Source organism: Lissotriton vulgaris, unplaced genomic scaffold, assembly GCF_964263255.1.
Source record: "Lissotriton vulgaris unplaced genomic scaffold, aLisVul1.2 SCAFFOLD_907, whole genome shotgun sequence".
Classification (NCBI taxonomy): domain Eukaryota; kingdom Metazoa; phylum Chordata; class Amphibia; order Caudata; family Salamandridae; genus Lissotriton; species Lissotriton vulgaris.
In genome coordinates this window covers 21,592-45,039 of record NW_028242560.1, presented here as the reverse complement: position 1 = coordinate 45,039, position 23,448 = coordinate 21,592, and the positions used below count along the sequence as shown (strand labels likewise).

The window sequence follows — 23,448 nt, the reverse complement described above, 5'->3', positions numbered from 1 at the left end:
TGAATCACTAAATGCACTGCTAAAACAGTACAGACAATACCGGTCCCATAAAGAGACACGTCATTACCGTATCCACCTAAGTGAACACGTCTGGACCGAGTCTGTGTACCCAGACCCGTCTTGACCGGGCACAAATTAATGAACCCGTCTAGATGCGTTCCCAACAACGGTACTCACCGGGAAGCAAAACTGAAGGCCTCGGAAACTGGACTGGACTGGACTGCTACGACGTCTACGCTGCTACTACGCCGCATGCGCTTCGGAACAGGTGGGCCTCTGGATACCTCGGACTTTGCTCTCTCGGCTTGGGCTCTGGTCGGGACTCTCCGCATTCCTCACCGCCTCGTCTGGATGCTGGACCGCAGTCTCCGTCTCCTCCGTGGGCCTGAGGGAGATAGCAGGAAAACCCGCAGGTGTGCACAGGGATCCGTCACGGCTGTAGAAGGGGTCAGGGGCCTGCGTACATCACCGGCGCGTGATGAAGGGGAGGGGTCCCTGTTCGGGCGCCAGATTTATGTGGTAAATAAAATTTACCGGACTATTTTTCTATACATTAAATGACAATAAAGGATAGCTCAATAAATGAGAGGCAGAGTCCGTGGTATCTGAGTCATACGGGCTTTAATTAAGGTTCTCGAGAACCGGGACATCAAGTTCCATCACCACTAAGGTTCAGGAAGGGACAGTCAACGTTTATTAACATCACACATTATATATAGTAAAACAGTATAATTGAAATGAATACAGTAGGCGTAACAAGTGAAAAGAGAAAGATAAGAACACATGTGCGTAACAGGAGGCGTGTAAGAGGGCGTACACGTAGGCGTGTATTGGAAACGTCACAGAAGTGTCATAAGTGGGTGGATGCATAATGAAATTCTGCAGGGTCAGCAGAAACCTTTGGCATGGGTGCGTGCGCAACTAAGCATGACGTGGTATAGACGTGTAACTGGGGAGAACTGGGGGCTTGACTTTTAGCACTAGTAGAGGAGTCTGGTGTCTGGGATGTCAGAACGACTTGCACCTATAGCATATCTGGTATCTCATGTTTGGAGGATGTATTGTCTGAAGTAAAAGGTCTCTCGGGCAGAGGCCGTTCAATACTGAATGCTAGTGCGTGCATACGTGTCTTGGTGCAATGCGCGGGGCCATGGGCCTACCATGGTAACGGGTTCTGTAAATCACTTGCAAGGAGGACAGGAAGGCCGGGCCCTTTGCTCTGCAGCCGGGATTATGTTTACCTATTTCACTAGACTGGAATGTGTTTTCGAGGAGGCTGAGCAGATAACTGTAGGCAAAATACTGTCTTGGCAGGCAGGCCAGGCCGAGCCGGGCACCGCTTCGCCGGGCAGGAAGTAAGGTAGAGGTCAGGGATGCATACCTAAACTGCAGCTTTCAGAGACAGAAGTGACTCGGAGCCTCAATTAAGGGCCTAGCTCGACTAAGCCAGAAAACATGGAAAAACGTGTGTTTCGCGTTATTTAAAAGTGCACCATGTAAAGACGTTGGCACCATAGGCCTAGAAGCCAAATTAACGTGTTTTTCTTGGAGGACTGAATAACTAACATGTTAACGTTGGACGCAAATGCATATGCGTCTTCATGGCATGCACAGAAAGGAAGTTACACGACATACATGGAACATGGGTGGGTGCATGGATAGGGTGCGAGTGGGGGACACATTGATTACCTAAAAAGCGTACAGGGTGCACATGGGTGAGTGTCGGGGAGGTGAAGGATATGTGCCAGGGAGGGAAAGTATGAGTACCAGGAGCGTTCAGGGTGAGCAGTGTGTGAGCGGGCAGGGTGAGCAGTGTGTGAGCGGGCAGGGTGAGCAGTGTGTGAGCGTGCAGGGTGAGCAGTGTGTGAGCGTGCAGGGTGAGCAGTGTGTGAGCGTGCAGGGTGAGCAGTGTGTGAGCGTGCAGGGTGAGCAGTGTGTGAGCGTGCAGGGTGAACAGTGTGTGAGCATGCAGGGTGAACAGTGTGTGAGCGTACAGGGTGAACAGTGTGCGAGTGTGCAGGGTGAACAATTCTAATCCAAACCACATAATTCCATTACACACCACATGCATACACTCCATAACACATGGCTAAAAGACATTGCCATTTACAATGCCATTAGCTCTAACTCAAATAAATCCGAGACCTATTGCATTTCCAATGCTTGTTTAACTTGTCTCTAGTTCATAGCAAATCTTACTGTTACTAATTCAAATTGTGTTATCTTTGGCTTATTTGCAATGCAAACTTTATCTCAATAAATTGCTATAACAAGCTGCAAATCTGCTACGTAAGCCCATTCATTTGCTAATTATTTTCCACAATTGGTTGCTAGACCATAAAGTGGAGTTTTCAGGATTTTGAATACTTTCTTGTTTGAAGATGTTACTCTCTCCTGTTCACCCCACTCCTGTACTAAGGTTATGAGTGACCTGGCACCCGCCTTTCAGAAGTTCTTGCATCTTTCAAGTCTGGCCTGGCACTGGTGCGTCCCAGCCTGGCACACACCGTGTGATGATCTCCGCACATCCTTCTAGACCCCAGCTCACAACTGTTTGCAGTGTCACTCACCCCTCACCTCGCTGGCACTCACTCTTCACACCTCAGGCCTGGCAGTCAATCCTCGCACCTGGCACTCACCCTTCTCCCTCTCTGGCACTCCGCATAGACTCTCTGTGGCACTCCACTGTCACCTCCCTGACACTCACCCTCGACCCTCCTGGTACTCATACTTCCCCTCCCTGGCACATATCCTTCACCTCCCCGACACTCACCCATGTCCCTCCTGGCATTCACTACTCGCCCCCTTGGCACTCACCCTTCATCTCCATGGCACTAGCCCTTCATCCCCCCTGGCTTGGCAGCTACCCTTCACCCCTTGCACTCACCCTTCCCCTCCCTGGCACTCACCCTTGACACCCCTGACTCTTACATCTCACCTCCATGGCATTAAACCTTCCTCTCCCTGTCACTCACCCTACATCCCCCTGACCTGGCACTCAACCTTCACCTCCGTGGCACTAGCCCTTCACCCCCCTGACCTGGAAGCTACCCCTCACCCCTGGCACTCCTACTTCCCCTCCTCGGCACTCACCCTTCCCCTCCCTGGCACTCACCCTTGACCCTCTGACTCTTACGTCTCATCTCTCTGGCACTCACCCTTCACCCCCATGGCCTGACAGTAACCCTTGTCCCTCCTGGCACTAGCCCGGTTCCCCGCCCCCCCCCCCCCCCCGAACAAAAATAACAAGCATTGGCATCGTCAATAGGTCTCGCCTTTGGGACCTTATAAGTGTTTGGCCACGCAACAGTTGATGTTGTTGCATCAAGGATATTGTGCTGCATAACTAAATACTTAGAAGGTCCCAAAAGCGAGACCTATCGGCGATGCCAATGCTCGTTTTTCTCATGGTATGGGATTTTTGTCAAAACTTGTGTTGAGTAGTGTTAGGTTACGGAGAGGTATAGTTAGAACATGCACTTTATTCTGCTCTACACCGTCCTGTGACTGGGAAAGAAGGGTTTCTTTTGAATAACAACATAGGATCGTATGAGGCACTCACACTTTATATTAGCATGCTTTTTCCCCCAAAGCGATTGTACAAGAATAAAGATTCTCTACATATTAGCTTTTATTGGTTTAGCTACCTCTGAATATTCATATGCTTGCCTAATATCCATATATAGAATTACACCCTCAAGAAATTGTATCTGTATTTAATTATGACGCACATGCACTTCATTTCTCAATGCTGCCATACTAGAAAAAGAGATTAGATGCCTCAATGGGAATATTTATTTGTTTTTAGTATTTGTCTAATGAAACATGCTCAAGTTATTTCTACACATGAACTAGGCCTAAGGATTTTCTATTGACATTATTAACTGATGTGCGTTTGCAATAAAAAGATTTCACAGGTGATGATGCAAAGAACGATACAGGATACAAGAGCACTTTTGTTATGAACCATATAAATTACAATATTGTATATTGCTATACATGGGCTAACATATGCCTTGCATATCATACTAAAATGAATCATTCTTAGCTTTTATGTTCTTTGAGGTTAAGGTAAATAAGTCAGAGCCATATATCTACCTCACTTGTCTGACGCCTTACCAGTAAAAATAACTTTCAATAATTTGTGGATAGTATATTATCTACATGATTGAAATACTTATGTTAACCAATGTGATCCCCAAGTATTAGTAGAACAGTACTTGATTCTGTGGTACTGACTTCAGTACACTGCCTCTGGAAGGAATTACTAAGAGTGTTAGATATAAAAAAAGTAAACAAATATCCCATATATATCATGTGTAAAAGACACAATGACCAAATAATGAAATGCCAGCTGGTTACAAAGCTGATCAAGTCATGCAGAAGCCCAGTGAAACGCTCATAGCCTAATCCCCCCTTGGCAGCTTCAAACAAAGACAGTACAATGGCTGCAGACAACAAATGCACATTCTGCATCAAATGAAACATAAAAGTATATATCTCTAACGTATCTAACAGTTTCTAACCAAAAGAGCAAACAACACAAAATGTGTAGTTTTTTTAAGTGAGTTCCATCACAATGCCAAGGTAACTCATTATCTGAATTGAAGCATTGCATTAAGATACCACTTAAATTGTTCATAAATCCATGTTTCAATACATAGTTGTTTAATATCATGTGACAAAAAACCCTCAGGGAAGCAGATTCAATATTGGAATTCGTATAGAGGAATGCAGCTTTACTCGAATGGTATGTGCATGACAGGTAGTTTGTAGAATCTAGTTATTATCATAGGCTCTCAGGTGGTGAGAGAGGCAGGAGGTTTATCTTGGAAATACCGCTGAGCAAGATAGTGACGGTAAGTGAAAATTAAGCACATTGAAACTACATAGAGCAGGTGTAGGTTTTAAAAAAGGTGAAAATGAGCAGACTATTCAGGGGGGAAAAACATGAATCAGAATAAGAATTTTTTTTGTCATATTGTATGTCATATTCATGAATATCCAGGAAACGTGATGGGTGCAGTATTCCAATAACCACACTTTATACATTAAAATTGTGCTACCACAACTACTTCATTAACTAAATGGAACATGTGAAATTAACCTCAAGAAAAGTACATTTCCTCAAATCAATGTACACTCAAATAAGTGATGTATATTCATTTTAGCCTATGTGCATTCATCCTAAAGAGTTACATCACATTCACCAGAAGTAGACAAGCATGTGCAAAGTAAATACACCATGAAATAGACCATATCCATTCAGAAAACCAACATTTCATGCATGCTAATAAACACATATAGAAGGAACACAGATGTGCGCGGAACAACTCCATACACAACATAACTCTACTTAAGTATTCCCTGTAATTGATGTCATTTTAAGTTCTTAATCAGGCATAATGGTATAACTGATGCAGACTGTACCACTTCAAAAAGACAAAAAATAAATGAAGTGAACCAGTTGATATGCTGTGACAAAAACATAATTACTGATTTGGTTAATAAAAACGGTTACAATGCTATATTACAAAACATGAAAAGCAATGGATTAAAAGCTGAAGCAGTTAAATAATTACTATCAGTTGCCCAACCGATGGGTATTTGTTATAAATAAGATCATCAGTGTAAATAACTTAGTGAAAAGGGATAAATTCAAGTATTTCATATGCTCTACTTTTTTTAATGTCTAAAACACTAACCGGAATAAATGCAGCAGCAACAACGACAGCAGTAGCTTCATAACTTCATTATTTATATATATATATATATATATATATATATATACATATACTGTACGATGAATTATAAGTATTCATATTAATTAACTGAACAATACACATTTTATTTTTTTCAGTCAAAGAACAATGAAATGCTGAGATGCCCCCGTTGGACTCTTACTTGCAGGAGAGAGAATGCTGCTGCACACAAGTGCATTTTAATGCCTTGAGTTTAACACTCTTTATTTAACCCAATGTTAGTATGTAAACGGTCTCATTTAATAATGTTCACTTATGTTCAAGTTTAATTTAGTTGTCAAATAACACTCTGTATGCTATGAATGGATTTATTTCTGCCATAAACGTCTGCTTCTTAACAAAACTGGCAGTATATGGACCATCTAATGCTGGGTCTTCTTTTTTACAGCAAAACATTGGTTTTTAAATGTGTTAGTTTGGGGTATGCTAGATGCTTGATTCTGCCCATGTGAAAAGGAGTTCTTGCAATTGCAATTGCAGAATTCACTCTACTCTTCCCTTCTATATACTCAATGCTAAACATGCCAAATAAGGAAACAAAAAGAGAAGTTAACTTTAGAAATTGTCTTTGGGCATTTTCCTATTATATATATTCATACAAATCTCCCATGTATTGATATTGTCGCTTTTATGCATCTATTAGAATCATTCAACTTTTAAAAAAACTAAGAACTAAAAAAAAAAAACAATGATCTGGGTTTTGTTCGAAGTGTACAGTTAGGGAGACAGAAATGCATATTATAACTTGCAAATAAGTTTAAAAATGCGTGTAATGACTGGATTACTTTAAGGGATTAAATATAAAGAGGTTGTCCAGTGTTGAGTAATAAAAGCACAGTCTTTGGCCAGTCCTGTATCTCTAACAATCACCAACAGGTATTTTAGATTTTTGCTTTATGTGATGTTGCCAGTTGGAGGATGAGAGGTTAAAATAATTAGATGACATCATTCACTGGATGACCCTTTTTGAAGTCCACACTTAAATAACATTATTTTTTACTTATTTGTAGCAGGTAGAACATCGGAAAAATGCACCTTGAATACTAACAAATCTGTCATATAAAGGAGCTATAAATAGGTCACACATACTGCACACAGGTAAGCTTGGTTATCCATGCATCCTAGTATGGTGATGAAATAGCTGCTGAAATAAAGGGAAAAAAACAAGGTATTCAATGTAATGAAAGTATGAATGGAACAGGTGCAACCCCCCACAGCCCAGTAGTTAATGTGTTTTTTCAACACAGGGCTGAACAGTGGCGCGTGCAGTAAACAAGTAGTAAAATGGCACTGAGCCACGACATACTGCAGGTTTTTTCTGGCGCGGCCAAGCAGAAGGATTAGATAATTATGATCTTTCACTAATCCTTTCAGTGGCCGGCTACTGGGCACCTACACAATTATCAAGGAGAGAACCTGCACTTCTCAGTACTGATGGAATACTTTTAATGGAAGAGTACCTGCACTTCTCAGCACTGGTAGATCACTTTTAATGGGAGAGAGCCTTCACTTCTCATCACTGGTAGAATACTTTTAATGGAAGAGTATCTGCACTTCTCATCACTGGTAGAATACTTTTAATGGGAGAGAGCCTTCACTTCTCATCACTGGTAGAATACTTTTAATGAGAGAGAGCCAGCACTTCTCAGATCTGGTGCAATGCTTTTAAAGGAAGAGAATCTGCACTTCTCAGAACTGGTGCAATGCTTTTAATGGAAGAGTACCTGCACTTCTCAGATCTGGTGCAATGCTTTTAATGGAAGAGTACCTGCACTTCTCAGTACTGATGGAATACTTTTAATGGAAGAGAGCCTTCACTTCTCATCACTGGTAGAATACTTTTAATGGAAGAGTATCTGCACTTCTCATCACTGGTAGAATACTTTTAATGGGAGAGAGCCTTCACTTCTCATCACTGGTAGAATACTTTTAATGAGAGAGAGCCAGCACTTCTCATCACTGGCAGAATACTTTTAATGGGAGAGAGCCTGCACTTCTCAGAACTGGTAGAATACTTTTACTGGAAGAGCCTGCACTTCTCATCCCTGGTAGAATACTTTTAATGGGAGAGAGCCTTCACTTCTCATCACTGGTAGAATACTTTTAATGAGAGAGAGCCAGCACTTCTCAGATCTGGTGCAATGCTTTTAAAGGAAGAGAATCTGCACTTCTCAGAACTGGTGCAATGCTTTTAATGGAAGAGTACCTGCACTTAACTGGTGCAATGCTTTTAATGGAAGAGTACCTGCACTTCTCAGAACTGGTGCAATGCTTTTAATGGAAGAGTACCTGCACTTCTCAGAACTGGTGCAATGCTTTTAAAGGAAGAGAATCTGCACTTCTCAGAACTGGTGCAATGCTTTTAATGGAAGAGTACCTGCACTTCTCAGAACTGGTGCAATGCTTTTAATGGAAGAGTACCTGCACTTCTCAGAACTGGTGCAATGCTTTTAAAGGAAGAGAACCTGCACTTCTCAGAACTGGTGCAATGCTTTTAAAGGAAGAGAACCTGCACTTCTCAGAACTGGTGCAATGCTTTTAATGGAAGAGTACCTGCACTTCTCATAAGTGGTGCAATGCTTTTAAAGGAAGAGAATCTGCACTTCTCAGAACTGGTGCAATGCTTTTAATGGAAGAGTACCTGCACTTCTCAGAACTGGTGCAATGCTTTTAATGGAAGAGAATCTGCACTTCTCAGATCTGGTGCAATGCTTTTAAAGGAAGAGAATCTGCACTTCTCAGAACTGGTGCAATGCTTTTAATGGAAGAGTACCTGCACTTCTCAGAACTGGTGCAATGCTTTTAATGGGAGAGAGCCTGCACTTCTCAGAACGGGTGCAATGCTTTTAAAGGAAGAGAATCTGCACTTCTCAGATCTGGTGCAATTCCTTTAATGGAAGAGCCTGCAATTCTCGTTACTGGTGGAATACGTGTACTGGATTAAAGATCCGTGGCCAGCAGCAGGTGACCCTGCCCCCTCCCCTCCATCTTCCTCCCGGGCCCCGTGAGATGGATGCCCTCGCAGCCAGGCGTGCCCAGGCCCGGCTCCACCCGTGCACCCTGGGGTGCCCCTCACGCACCCCCAGGCCCCTGGCTCACCTGGTAGGGCTCCTGCTGGTTCATGGTGCCCGGCGGCGAGGCTCAAGGTCCGGGTGTAAATGCGCTCGAGGGGGGAGAGGCGGGCGAGCCGCAGCCGGCTCACACCCTTCAGCGCCGAGGCATGGCGGAGCCCCAGGCGCGCGGCACCAGCCCAGAGACAGCGAGGGCCCGAAGCCGCGGAGCCCCGTTACCACCAGGCCTGCTCCCGGATCCAAGCCTGCGTGGATGCACCCCGGCGCACTGCGCATGCGCGGACCCACGGCGCCGAGGTGGACTGCGCATGTCCGCTCCGCGAGGGCACTCTGCGCAAACTCAAACTGAAAGACTAGGGAAGCTCAATGCACATGCCCCGCCAGGCACTCTGCGCATGCTCACTGTTGGAGATACTACCCGGCCGCGCATGACAGAAGCCTTCTCTAGACTGCAGGATGAAGCCCAGCGCTGGCGCACAGTGCACTGCCTAAACCATGAACACACTGATGGCTTCCTTGGCTTGCCTCCCTCCTCTCCAGCAGAAGTATTCAACTAGCAAAAGTCGCAACATCACAGACAATACATAGGAGGAAAAGCAAATTCAGATGCAGATATCGCCTGAATCAAGCAGACAACACCCCAGTGGCGGTTTCTACATGGGGGCGTTTGGGCGCCGCCCCCCCTGATTTCTCGCCGTGCGAGAAGAAGGCAGAAACAAATGGTAGTTATTTATTTATAACTACCATTTGTTTCTGCCTGCCCTTCTCGCACGGCGAGAAAGCAGCGAACTTCCTGTGTTTACTAACTCGAGCCTCAGGGCAAGGGGGAGTGGCTTGCCCACTGTTGTGAATACGGACTGTTTGGACAGCATGAGAGGCAGTCCAAACAGACAGTATTAGCAACAGTGGGCAAGCCGCTCCCCCAAGCCTCCTCCCACTCTCCGTTCTGCAGGATGCAGACTCGGAGAAATTACGTAGTTAGGGCAGCCGGCCGAACCAATCAGTGCCGGCTGCCATGGAGGGGAGGGAGGCTGCCTGCAGGCTTCAGTGAGGACTCCGGAGAGCGGCAGCATTCAAAATCGGAGCAGTCTCGGGACTCGAGCCCGGAAGCCAAGGTAAGTTTTTCATTTTCAAATTAACCTCGTCAGACAAACTTTGCAAAATGTCTTCGGCTTTGCTTTAGCCGGCCAGCACAGGTTGTGTGTATCAAGTGCCGTCGAGGTGTGTGGGGTCTGTGCTAGCAAAGACACTCGTGCCATCTGCTTGTTGATGTCTGCTGCATGAAGACGGACAAGGCGGTAATGGCTGCACATTTAAGAGGCTGTAAAAGAATATGTAAAGAAGACTAGAGAGGTCGCTGTTCAGAACATGGAGCAGCTGTAAGATTAGCAAACCCTCGTGGTGACGCAGTGAATCAAAGGGAGATTGACTCCATCTTTTATCATTTCGAGGTGCATGAGAGGAGGCTCGGCTGAAAGTGGGCTTGAAGTAAGCTTTGGATTTATTTATGTAGAGGCCGTATCGGTTTATTCCAGAGAGCCCTTTACAGACTACATCAAATGCCACTTGTAACATAGCTGCCTAATTTCGCCGTCCTCATTTCCCAGAGCAGGCGGCACCCCGCCCTGCTTGCTTAGCCAGGTGGCTCTTCCCTGGCGGCGCGGGCGGGAAAAATTGATTTTTCTTTCCCCCTGTCAAAATGTAATTGGCCCTTCCAGTCCAAACCTTGGCACTGCTGGGCGGATTAGTAACTTTTTCGGCGACTCGCCGGCCCGCAGAGGGGACCTGCAGGTCTGAGGGACTGCAGCCAGCACCGGGTGCACAGCAGCACGGCCCGAGACTCAGTGGCCGGGTTATGCTCCAGGATTTTTGATTGAGAAAGGACTGCATATGCATACATTAATATAGATTGAAGCAAACATCACGCCAAGGTGCATATTCGCCGTAATACAGCAAAACAAAGCAGATGCAATGGAAGCCGACATGAGAATTTAAATCAGATTTTTATTTTCTTTGTCTCACCATGCGTTCAGATGTATTGGAAGGCACAGATTGTTGTGCTGCTTTCACTTTACCCCTCCGCAAGATTATTTAGGTGATTCGCATTTGTGCAGTGTAGCTCTAAATCCCACCTCCATTTATAAGTCTAAGCTAGTGCCTCGGCCTGCTTTATGTTGTGACCTTTCAAGCATCTACGTAAAAACGCAATTGGTTTGATGTTCAGCCCTATTACCCTTAACCTCATTAATGAATACCATATTGGACATTTTGAACTGCCGTGGTCTTTTTTTTAAATATGCAGGGCCGGGTTGAGAGATCAGCAGTGAAGTGAGGGAAAGGGCCTGTTGATGTGGGCCATGAGTAGGAAAAGCTATGTGGTGAAAAAGGAAACAGAACTGTTAGTCAGTGGGAGTAAATGAGTAATGTTTGTGAATGCTGAAAAGGGTTGAAAAATGTAACAGAAGACATATGGAGTTTCTTAACTGATAAATAATTAAATCGTACTCCTTTATTAAGTTCCTGCTTCCTCAAGTTTGCTTGAAAATGTATCATTTGTCCACAATTTCCCTTCAAAAAACCTGTAGGTTGTTCGGGCTCGCTCGGTACTCTTGCTCGCCATTGTGCAGTACGACAATAAGTTTACGCCCCGCCACTTTCAAATGTCACCAGCCGCCACTGCCTGAGACCATTACGTACACTAAAGGCAGCCACACACCCCACACAACCAATAACTCAGAAAAAACGTGGGCAAATATTCAACACCACTTACCCACAATAATAATACTGCATTCCTTCACCGTAAGACATGAAATGTGTCCCTCTTGAGCCATTTTTGCCAAATAGAAAATGTTTCCTTCTTTGCACACAGCAAATACCAAAACCATATTGTTTGAAAATTGCTACTAAATCCACCTCATGCCCCATTCATCTACCGCCAGGCAGCCCCTGCCCGTTTATTTCCCTCTTTCAGGTTCTTTTTCACCGCTCTTTTTTTTTAATCGTTACTATGTGTCCATCTAACCGCCTTTTTTCCCCCGTTATACGTTTTTCTCTCTTTAGCTCTGTGACAAAGTCTGTTCAGAAAAAATAAGTGACTGCCCCCCCCCAATAAAGTGCTGATGGGCCTCACCTGCAGCCACTGGCTCAAATTATACACTGACTAAACAAACTTGTCTTGTCCCCCTAGCGCTGTTTAATCTGATCTTTTAGACCACCCTCTATTCTTCTTACACTACTTCAAACACACTCATACCAAACTATAAGTCCTGTTATTTGCAAAAAGGGTCTCCTCCTTTATTCAAAACGTTCCTTTTATAATTGTATGGCAATGAAATACAATAAAAACATCACAAATATTATGAAAGAGATCACAGGGACTAATTCCTATATGTTGGACAGGTACTTATCAAAATTCGTCAATGTTACAGTTAGATGTCTAATTGTCTCTAACATAAGGGAGCATATACCATTCTTCATATTATCAATTATGTTCACAAGTAACACTAGTAATACAATCATTTTTGCCTTGAATCTCTATACATGAAAAAATCAATACATGTATTAAATATAAACAAATACAATAAGAACAGTTATTTGAAAAAAAAAGCATATGTCAATAGTAAAAAAAAATCTCTTAAAAGCAGGCTGTCACCTCTATTAAACAGAAAGATATTCTTTTTTTAAATTATTTCTGTGAATTCAATTATCAACTGAGCCCGGGGTGTCAGGTAGCCCTCATCGTCCTGTAGTAAGTTCCTTTTATTCTCCACTGTGTCTTTTTGCAGGGTATTTCTATACAGGGCTTCAATGTCCACAGACACGAACCACTGATTCTCCGAATTAAACCTAATTCATTCTAGTCTTTTTATCAAATCAGTTGTAACCTTTACATACAACTTCTGCTCTGATACAAGAGGTCGTAAAAAATGATCAACATAATTACTGAAAGTTCAGTTAAGAATCTATACTAGAAACTATTGGGCGCATTGGTGGGTCCTGTATATATGCACTTTCGGTAGTCCATAAAGCACTGGAAGAACTGGGTGTTCATTATGGAGGTATTCAAATTCCTCTTGGCAAATTATTTCATCTTCCTTAGCCAAAACTAGCCATTTTTTTTTTATTTTTGACTGTAGATTGTTCCATTGAGTCTGAATGGATGGTATATACTGTTCCCTAACTGCTAAAAGTGCTTTTATTCTTTTAACATAATCTTCTGTATCAATAACAACAATACTCCCAACTTTATCACCTGGTTTTATAGTGATGCCTTCGCACTTCTCCAACTTCTTTAAAGCCATCCGAAGGTTATGTGGGAGATTGTTGACCTGGTGAGTCAGTTTTTAAACAGGTCCTGTACACCTTTCTGAATGACCCTTTCAAAGGTTTCTACTCCTTTATCAACCATTTGTTTAGAGGGGGCCCAGGTTGAAACTGGTTTAAGCCCAGAACAATTTTCTTTATTTGTATATGATCTTTGTTAGCAAAAAAATGTTTTAACATGATTTTTGTAAAAATACTTCTAACATATTTCTCTATTTTAAATTTGTTAGGAAGCGCTGTTGGGGCAAAACCTAAACCATTTTCTAATACTAAAGTTTCTCACCTAGTTAGTATTCTATTTGAAAGGTTTATTATGGATGCTTTCTTATTATTCAATCCCAGTTCTTCTAGCTCCAGGTTCTCATATACCAATTTATGTAGGGTGCTTGTTGTTGTTGGTAATTCCCTCTGGCCCTCCCTCTCGGGACCAGGTGAGTATTCTGTCTCTGTTCTAAAAAAGACCTTTGTCCTTCTTTGTTTTGACCTGCCCTATTCTCTCCCCTACTTCTTTGGTCTAGGCCATTCTCCTCTCGAGTCTGTACTGGTATACGATGTATCAGAAAACGTTACATGTTTTTGACGCCAATAGTTTCTAGTATGGATTCTTTAGCTTAACTTCTCAGTAATTGTTGATAATTTTTTTACGACCTCTTGTCTCAGAGCAGAAATCGTATATAAAGGTTACAAATGATATGATAAAAAGAGTAGAAGGAATTTGGTTTGATTCAGAGAATCAGTGCCTCTTGTCTCAGGACAACGAAGCCCTGTATACAAATATCCCGCAAACAGACCCAGAGGAGACAATAAGGAACTTAATACAGGACGATGAGGGCTAACTGACACAATGGGCTTGGTTAATAGGTGAATTCACAGAAATAATTTTAAAAAAAACAACAATATCTTTCATGTTTAATAGGGACGACAACCTGTTTTTACTGTATTTGTTTTGACTATTGACATATGCTTTGTTTTTTATAACTGTTTGTTGGACTTGGCCCTTTTTCCTGACATTTTTTGCTTTTTGCTCACCTAATTCTGGATGTCCCCCCCTCGTAATAAAGTTGTATAGGCCCTGTGTAGTTGAAATGCCCTGTGTAATATTAAAATCAATGCTAAGGTACAGGTGCTCTCTTCCCCCAACATAGCTGCCACTGACCCCTGCTACTGCGGCGCAGTCTTTTTAGACGCACTCTAGTAGCCAGGAGCTGGCTGGAACCCTTAAACAATGTTGCGATACCAGCCTGCCAGCCTGCCCATAACTAGAATGAGGGAAGCTCCTGGAACCTTCTAGAACAGGGGAGGTGACACCAACTGCCACTGCCAACTGTCGCTATATAAGGAAAGAGAGGGAAACTTTCCAGTCAGAGTAGTTGGGGCATCACTGACCTGGGGGACCCACGCAGGAGATTTAGGCGGTAGGGCCTAGTCAGTGGCCTATGCCACTGGGAGGGACAGGGCTTAGGTGCTGCCTTCCAAGTAGAGTGAGGTACCCTGAAATAGCCCACTGATCTGGCCCGGCGGGAGGGGAACCCAGGGACCATCTACAGTGTCCTGCTGAGGAATCCTGTCAGCAGCCCTCAACTCAACCCCCTTCAGGAAACCAGAAACCACTATCCACAAGGGCGCCAAAACCATCAAACGCCAAGAAGAAGTCTAACTGCGCTAACCAGGACCACTGGGGATCCACCAAGTACAGGGCTGTGTCCACTCTGCGCCCCTTTACCTTAACCTGGGCCCCTGCGCTGTCCTGCACGAAGTGCCTGTCCTACCTTGCCTGAATTGAGCTGTTAAGCGCTCCCTTCCCAGCGCTGGAACTGTGCATTGCCTGGACAGCTAAACAGCCTTCCCTGCCTACCCAGCGCTCTCCTACTGTGCCCCCTTTAGAAGCGCGGAGGTTCTGCAGACTATTGTGCCCTGAGGTGCTGTGTTGCTCCTGAAGCGGTATTGCTGAAACTGCCTTTGAAGCGCCACAAAGTCCCTGGGCGCTAGTCCTGTGTGAAGCGCTTGTGCCCCGCAAAGCGCCGTTCTGCCCTGAAAGCGGCTGTCCGACTTACCGCTGTATCGCGGGAGGCTCGGCGTCTTCTTGTGCCCCCCTCGGCGGCCCTCGGTGCCAGGAGAGGGCCGCCGCCGCTTCGCTGAGGGACGAGATCACCGCCACAGCCCGGGGCCCTCTAGGCCTTGTCCCTGCCGTTGCGGCCCGGCGCTCTCTCGGCGGCACCAGTGCCACTTTCATTACCCCCTCGGTGGCCCCCGGGACCAGGAGAGGGCCGCCGCAACATTCTTCGAGCCCGCCCCCGCCGCGCTTCCATTGGCCCAGGTGATCGCGCCCTAGCCGGCCGCGCTGCCATTGGCGGCCGGCTTCACCGCCCCATGGGGCCGCGACCCGATTGGTCCCCGGGCCTGGAAGGCCCGGGAACAGCCTGGTGAGACGCCGGAGGACTCCGTGAGAGAGCAGGAGCCCCCACCAGCCGGGGCAAACCATGGGAAGGGAGGCCCAGGAAGAGCGCCTGAGTCGCGCGGGCCTCCCCTGACCAGCCCACCATACCCGAGGCCTGCTGACACTGCCGGAGGGCTCCGGGGAGAGTAGGAGCCCTCCCCCCGGCGCCGGAAACACCTTTGAGGGCCCTCCACCCCACCAGAAGCCTACGCAAGGGCCCCAGAGGGCCGAAGAAAGAGGTAATACCCCGTGTGGGCGGGCGGAAGGCCTGAGACCACCCCCACCCTGGGGAGACTGTTGCTAGGGCCCCGTTGGCCCCAATCGGCCCATTTAAGTCCTGCAACTTGGCCAGAGCCCTAAAAGACACCGTGGGGCCTCCAGTGACAAAAAGTTAACCCCTGCCTGGGGTATAGTTGAATGCCAGCCGTGGCAGCCTTATGCCTGGCCAAGGTTGGAAGTAATGAAATGCTCATTTTAAGCCTGATGCAGGGCTTATTGGTGCCTAATGAAATACTTGGTGCTGAGTAACTTCTAAAAGAAGGGTGTACAAGGAAATGTTGTATAGGCATGAGCCAAGTTTATATGTTTAATGAAATGCTCTACCTACGGTCAATGAAATGTTTTATCCTTGCGTAAGGAAATGTTTCACTCTTAGCCTTATGCATGGCTTAACCTGGCTAATGAAGCAGTTCACTCCAGCTAATTGAATGTTTTACCTTGAATGAAATGTTTAGGCTCCTGATAAGGTGCCACCTCTTCATTGGTCCCTAGGCACCAGGTTTCTATAGGCTCAATATGGTTATGTTTACCTAAGAGAATATTTATTCATGCTTGCTGTAACTTGATCTAAATGCCTACTTCGGCTGGAAAGGATTCTGGAAGTGCTCTTCCTATTAAAAAGAAATGTCTATACTAGTTTAATGAACTGTGGCCCTATCCTTAATGAAATGTTCTCCCGGTGTCTCAGGTAATGGTTTTCCTATGTATAACGAAATGTTTTATTCCTGCCTAATGTCAGGATTATTCTGGTCTGCTGAAGTGTTAGTTCTTGATGCAATGTTTAGTTCTGCATAATGGGGAAGTTGCCTGATCTTCCATAAAAGGTTTTACTCCTGCGTAAAGAGGGGTGCTGTGCTCCTGCCTGATGCAGTGTTTCCTGGTGGCCTTTAGTTGCTCAATAAAATGTTTACTGCGGAGCAAGGCAACGTTATTCCTCTTGCCTAATGAAATGTGTAGACCTGATCCAGGAAATGCTTATTCCTACGGGGGGTGATTCTTGAGAGGTTTTATCCCTGACTAGGGAAAGGTTAAGGCTGACCTAATGAGATGTGTATCTAAAGGCATACGCATCCTTCCTTGATGAATTGGTTATTCATGCCGGAGTCCATAAGAAAGGCTTATAGCTGGGAAATGAACTGTTTCTTCCTGCCCCAGTGTTCTTACTTCAACCTACCAAAAGGGTTACTCTCGAGTGCTGAAATGTCATTCCTGCTGAATGAAATGTTTATGCCTGCTTAGGGTAGGTACCGAAATGGTGATTCTGACCTACTGACCTGGGGTTTGAAAGCCTACAGTTAACTCCGGAATTGATCATATAATGAACTGTCTCCCTTACTGATCTAATGAAAGGTTATTCTTGCCTGATGAGAAGTTGATCCATACCTAAAGAAATGGTTTTCAGGTGCACTGGAAGATTTTACTAAGGCTCAATGGAATGTTATAATCCTGTTTAAAGCAGTGTCTTCCGGAACGCCCACAGGTATATGATGAAATGTTTACTGCTGAGTGATGAAGCCTTTATTCACCTGATGCAATGGTTATTGTTACAGGTCTAACTTTGATGAAATACCTTAATGAAATGCTAATCTCTTTATGAAATAGTTATTGCAAGACGCTACATTGATTATTGAACTGTTCCCTTTACACCCCTCTGATGAAATGAATTGATACTGTGATTTTTGATTACCCTGACTCTGCTCTAGATAAAATTATTTGATTGTTTTAATCTAACTCACTGGTGTGGTCTCCGTCATTGCGTGTGCGTTTATTGTCTCAGTGGATGCATGTGCTGTGTAGTCACTAAACACCTAAGCTTTCGGGTGCCTACCTGCTTGTGCCAGGCTACCCCCGGGGAACTGGTGACCCCAGTTCCTACACTGTTCCTATATTATTCGTTTATATTTGATATACGTATTGATTTTAATTCATGTATAGAGATTCACAGCGAAAATTAGTGTTTTACCAGTGTTATTTGTAAACACGATTGATAATATGAAGAATGGTACATGAAGCCTTCTGTTATTAATACGATATTGTAAGACATCTAAGTATAACATTGATTGACACATTTAATAAGTACATGTCCAACATATAGGAATTACTCCCTGTGATCTCTTTCATAATATTTCTGATGTTTTTGATTGCATTTTATCTCCATATGAATATAAAAGGAATGTTTCTAATAAAGGAGGAGACACCTTTTTGCAAAAAAAAGGACTTATAATTTGGTATGAGTGTGTATTAAGGAGTGTAAAAAGAATAGAGGGTGGTCTAAAAGAACAGATTAATCAGCGCTAGGGGGCCAACAAAAGTTTGTTTGGTCATTTTAACCCAGTTCCCTTTGTTGTTTGAAGGGTTGCGCTCACTTTGTTTTTCTCAAACAATACAATTAACACAACATCTCATTACAGCTACCTACCTGAATTAAAAATTATAATATTACTAAAATAATTACAATCTACACACAACTTTTAATAATTTTATTTTATAGAATGTACTTACATGTACATTCTTTTATTGTTTAACATATAAAATAAATCAAATCTTAAAAGTAAATTTAAGACAACACATATATATATATATATATATATATACACACACACATATATATATACACATATATATATATATATCTATAAAACAATTATCACAAGTACATGATACAATATATTAAACTGTAAAAATGATTTTCTAATCTGCTCTCTTTTCTTTTATAGTTTTTAAGCAAAGACAATACATAGCAATGCATCAGATGAATAGTGTGCTGATGCACAGATCTTTATTTTTCAAGAACAAAAATAAAAACATACATATACTTTTTAAGAAAACATAACTTTGTAAACCACAATACAAACAGTCTACCTTTATCATGTCATCCATTAAAAAATGCAGACAAAAAGTTATTTAATCAAGGCAATCTGCCATGAACATAAACAAATCATGACTTAAATTTCCCTACACTAGATCAAATATAAATACAAGCTTCACATAAAACACTGACTAAACAAGCACACAACTAAAATATACACAACAGTAAGGAGTCCAGAACGAATTTACTTCAACACAAAATACACCCAAAGCATCAAATAAAACAAACATAAATATTTTTTCATATTTCAGATTAACTAGAAGCCACAGAAAATAAAATAAGATGGCCACACACATTTTACATAAATACCAACTTCTTTTACCATTATTCTATTAATATGCACTTTCTAAAGCAATACATAATAACCTCATGTAAAAAAAACACATGTAACAGCCATTTATAATCAAGGGAATAAAAGCTTTTCACCAATTTCAAAGAAAAAGACAATGCCTACCAAGTAGAATCATTGCTATAGTAAAACTGTTTTAAAACATGCAATAAGCCAACAAGAATCAATTTACAGAGAATGAATAACATATCTTCCGTGTATCAATATAGCATCTCTGCCAACAAAGACAAGTAAAATTAACTAATGCAACCAATTACAGTGCAACTATTAAATAATAACTGCTCACTGTCAACATTCACATCTTCAAGTATACACCACAAGTGCCAATATCAACAACCAAACCACCAGCAATACAAGGAATACACTGGACATTCCATATTAAATACCAAAAATTGCTCTTAATCAAGTCCTTTCTGCCGCAAACAACTTAGACAAAACTAACAAACCTCACGGCGAGACTGAGCACACACATGAAAATGAATTAAGCAGTAACTATTTACAGAATAGACACACCATTAGAAATAATTCAAACATTTAATAAATGTATATTATATGCACCAGAATATATGTATACAATTGCTAATATATGATGGCATACAAATAGAATGAAAAATAATGTAAAATACTATAAATATTTTGTTCATCCAACGCAACACAACTTCGTGCAAATAGCTACTTATCAAGCACCTGAAATATATACATTACACAAATAGAACAAGCACAACATATTCTCTCAAACATAAAATTACATTTCTAAACATACACTCTTAAATAATAAATATAATAGAATACCATATATATTAAAATGTTACCATGTGGCTCAAAATCATCACGGCAACGTGCCATAGTAAATGTGTCACCACATGTAATGGCAGCAGTTATGGCACGGCTGATATAAATGACAAATAAAATGACAATAACAACACAACTAAAAGGGCACATTTCCAGAAGGTACACAACAGTAGGAAATTCAGCCGAATGGTTGGCAAAATAATATTGAAAAGCAGTTGTAACATAAGGTTGGTTCATCGAGTGCTGCTTGTCACCCATGAGGGTATCCGGGTGCTGAGGAGTTGACAATAGGCACGTGGTGAGGCTGGCCTGAGTAAAGGCAGTAGCGATGGCCCAGCATGAAGACTAACTGAAGTCAGGTCTTCAGCTTCTTTTGGAATTCAAGATGCTAGGAGGAGGCCCTGGTGGATGAATTGATACAATATTATTGTATCTTTCTTGGTACTTTAGCCATTGCACTTTGCACGTAGTCTTTATTAGCTGTTGGTGCACACCCCAAGTGGCAAACATTTTTGTCATTTTCATGCTGCATTTGTGCAGGGGGCTTTATACCTCTGGACAAATTGTATTATTTGTGCCACTACTGTACTCCTTTACATGGCACTTTGCACCTTATTGTGGACTCTCACGTTATTGTGGACTCTTTCCTTTGTAGTCGAGCAATTTATTGCTCTGAACCTATTACAAGTAACCAAACTCTCTTGAACAAGCCCGGATTCCATGCAGTTCATGAGAAATGCGCGTGCACAGAAATTCGCTCCCCCACCAAGCAAGACAAGCCAAGAACATCAAAGCGACCGGCCGCTTTGAGTCCATTTGCCAGCAGCCACTTCACGCGCTCCGCAGGTCATAAACAGGACCATCTGCTCGTGAATGCTGGCATGCTTGCCCAGCCCCCCTCCCAGCGCTCGCCCCTCGTTCCCTCCCACTCGCTTGCTCCCCTGCCCCCCAACCGACTTGAAAGGAAGCCTCTTGTTACACTGCTTGTTTAACCTTCGCTTTCTCCCTCATTTCTTACCGCCCTCCACGCGTTTGCCTTCATCTGCCTCTGATGAGTCCTGTTAATCCTTCTCTCCCACCGACTTGAAAGGAAGCCTCTTGGTTTGTATTGTCGCTTTTATATAGCGCTTCCTAACGGAGGAGTATTAATTTAGGTGTTTGATAACAGCTCCTCTCCCCTTAGCACTTTGAGAAGTTTTTTTTACGATGTAGTCGGGTACATTTATCTTCTTTTCCGTCATACAAACACCTCATTCCAAACGTTGGGGTCTACTGTCATAGATGACATTCTTGAATATATGCTGAGCTTCACTAGCCGAGCCGGCGCGCTCAGCTCGCGCATCTAATAACAATACCATCCTGTTACTTAACTGGTATTTTATTGTTCGTGTTTCGTTCATGCATTGTACAGTGAGGGCTTCCATATTCCGTCACTTTGTTCTTAGCTACGTGCCTGAGGCGCAAGATGGTAGTAATATTTATGCTTCTCTTGCGCGTACGCCCCCCCACCACCGCCCCCTCGTGCCCTGGGTTCCTCTTGTGCCTTCCATTCTTCCCGCCTCCTCTCTCTCCACCCGAGGGCACTTTTGCGAACGGAAATGGAAAGAGGAACTTGGCACTATTTGCAACGCTGTCAGCTGGGAGGAGCAGGAAACACGGGTTGCTCTTAAACTGGACGATTGTGTTATTAGCCACTGCATTGCCAGAAGGCTGGGGGTGACGATTAAGGCGAGGATTCCCAGTCACATACTAATCCTGTTGCCATCGTCGACAACGCATTGCCTGCTAGCTTTTGTTGTGTGCTTTGGCACAGCAAGAGAGATGTGTGACAGACTTAGCATTTAATTAGGATCTGGACTGGCAAAGGTATTTGGGGACTGCATGTGCTCTGTGGCCATGCCTTAAATTTCCAGCTGACATTATCTTCAGCAATATTTTTAGTATTCTAACTTAGAATTTTCTACGGGAAAAGTAACTTTTGGTGCTTAATAACACTTCCACCAATGTGTCCACAATTTTCCAAGAACAAACTTAGGTGTACATGTTAGATTGTTGGAAAGTTTCAGGCAGATGTGTTATATTGAGCCAACGTCACACGCTGTTCATTAACGTTTTTTCTAATCACTTGTGGAGCCTCTAACTGTTTCTGATATCATTGTGTTGGTTCTTTTCTCCTTTTGTGTTACATGTGTCCCTGCTCTCACTTACAGATTATTCTGTTTGGAATGTATTCTTGTCTTTGTGTATGTGGAACTGGCATAAAAACTAGTTAGACCAGAATACCGAGCAGCATAGTCCTTGCTCCTGGTAGGAGTCTGCAGTTTAAATAGGCATGCGCATGATCCTACAGAAGAACCATCATTCTGGGTGCAGTAAAAAACAAGGGGAGGTGAACCATCCTTCTGGGTGCAGTAAAAAACAAGGGGAGGTGTGATGAATGCTGAGAGTATTGTGGAGGTTTAATAGGTTCTCTAGGGCGGTTAGAAATTTGCATTTAGGCTTGCTGCTAGCACTGTTGTAATCACCAATAAAAAATGCTATTTTGGCACTCCATGCAACATACACTCCAAATACCACTCAGTGCCACATAATTGCACGTCAGATAATTACACTGCACTCCCTGCAACATACACTCCAAATACCACTCAGTACCACATAGTTACAGGCCACATAATTACACTGTCCTCAATGCAACATACACTCCAAATACCACTCAGTGCCACATAGTTACCCACCACATAATTACACTGCACTCAATGCAACATACACTCCAAATACCACTCAGTGCCACATAGTTACACGCCACATAATTACACTGCACTCAATGCAACATACACTCCAAATACCACTCAGTGCCACATAGTTACACGCCACATAATTACACTGCACTCAATGCAACATACACTCCAAATACCACTTCGTGCCACATAGTTACCCACCACATAATTACACTGCACTCAATGCAACATACCCTCCAAATACCACTCAGTGCCACATAGTTACCCACCACATAATTACACTGCACTCAATGCAACATACCCTCCAAATACCACTCAGTGCCACATAGTTACCCACCACATAATTACACTGCACTCAATGCAACATACACTCCAAATACCACTCCGTACCACATAATTACACTGCACTCAATGCAACATACACTCCAAATACCACTCAGTGCCACATAGTTACACGCCACATAATTACACTCTATCTATCGCATCACCACAGCATCACTCAGCACCACCACAGCAACACTTAGGGGCACCACAACATCACTCAGCGCCACCACAGCATCAATCTGTGCAACCATTCAACAACAACTGCTTCAAATATGTTCTCTCAATGTTTCAAGCTTTATTACAAATGTCACAAAAAGATGTTAATATTTCACTTTTATTCTTGTTTTCGTTAGTTGCATTCACACTAGGAAGTCGATTTTAGGTGAAGGTTTATATGGCAAATGCTGATGTCGACAATAAGCTGCACAATGAATACTTAATCACCATCTTTTAATTGTATTTAAACTAAATTGCCTTCTACTAAGGGACTTCAAACCAGTCATG

General features: G+C 43.2%; 1 protein-coding gene across 3 annotated transcripts in view; it reads right to left on the bottom strand.

Moving 5' to 3' along the window:
• LOC147668909 (uncharacterized) overlaps positions 1-23,448 on the bottom strand; it is a 275,754-nt gene that overhangs the window by 242,526 nt on the left and 9,780 nt on the right. The window contains exon 1 of one of the 3 annotated variants that reach the window (XM_086948353.1): positions 8,862-9,131. The exons of the other annotated variants lie outside the window; for them this stretch is intronic. Coding sequence (XP_086804479.1) covers positions 8,862-8,885 — 24 coding nt within the window. The 5' untranslated portion in view covers positions 8,886-9,131. Of the gene's footprint in view, positions 1-8,861; positions 9,132-23,448 lie in introns of those variants that run through there. 3 annotated transcript variants of the gene reach the window in all.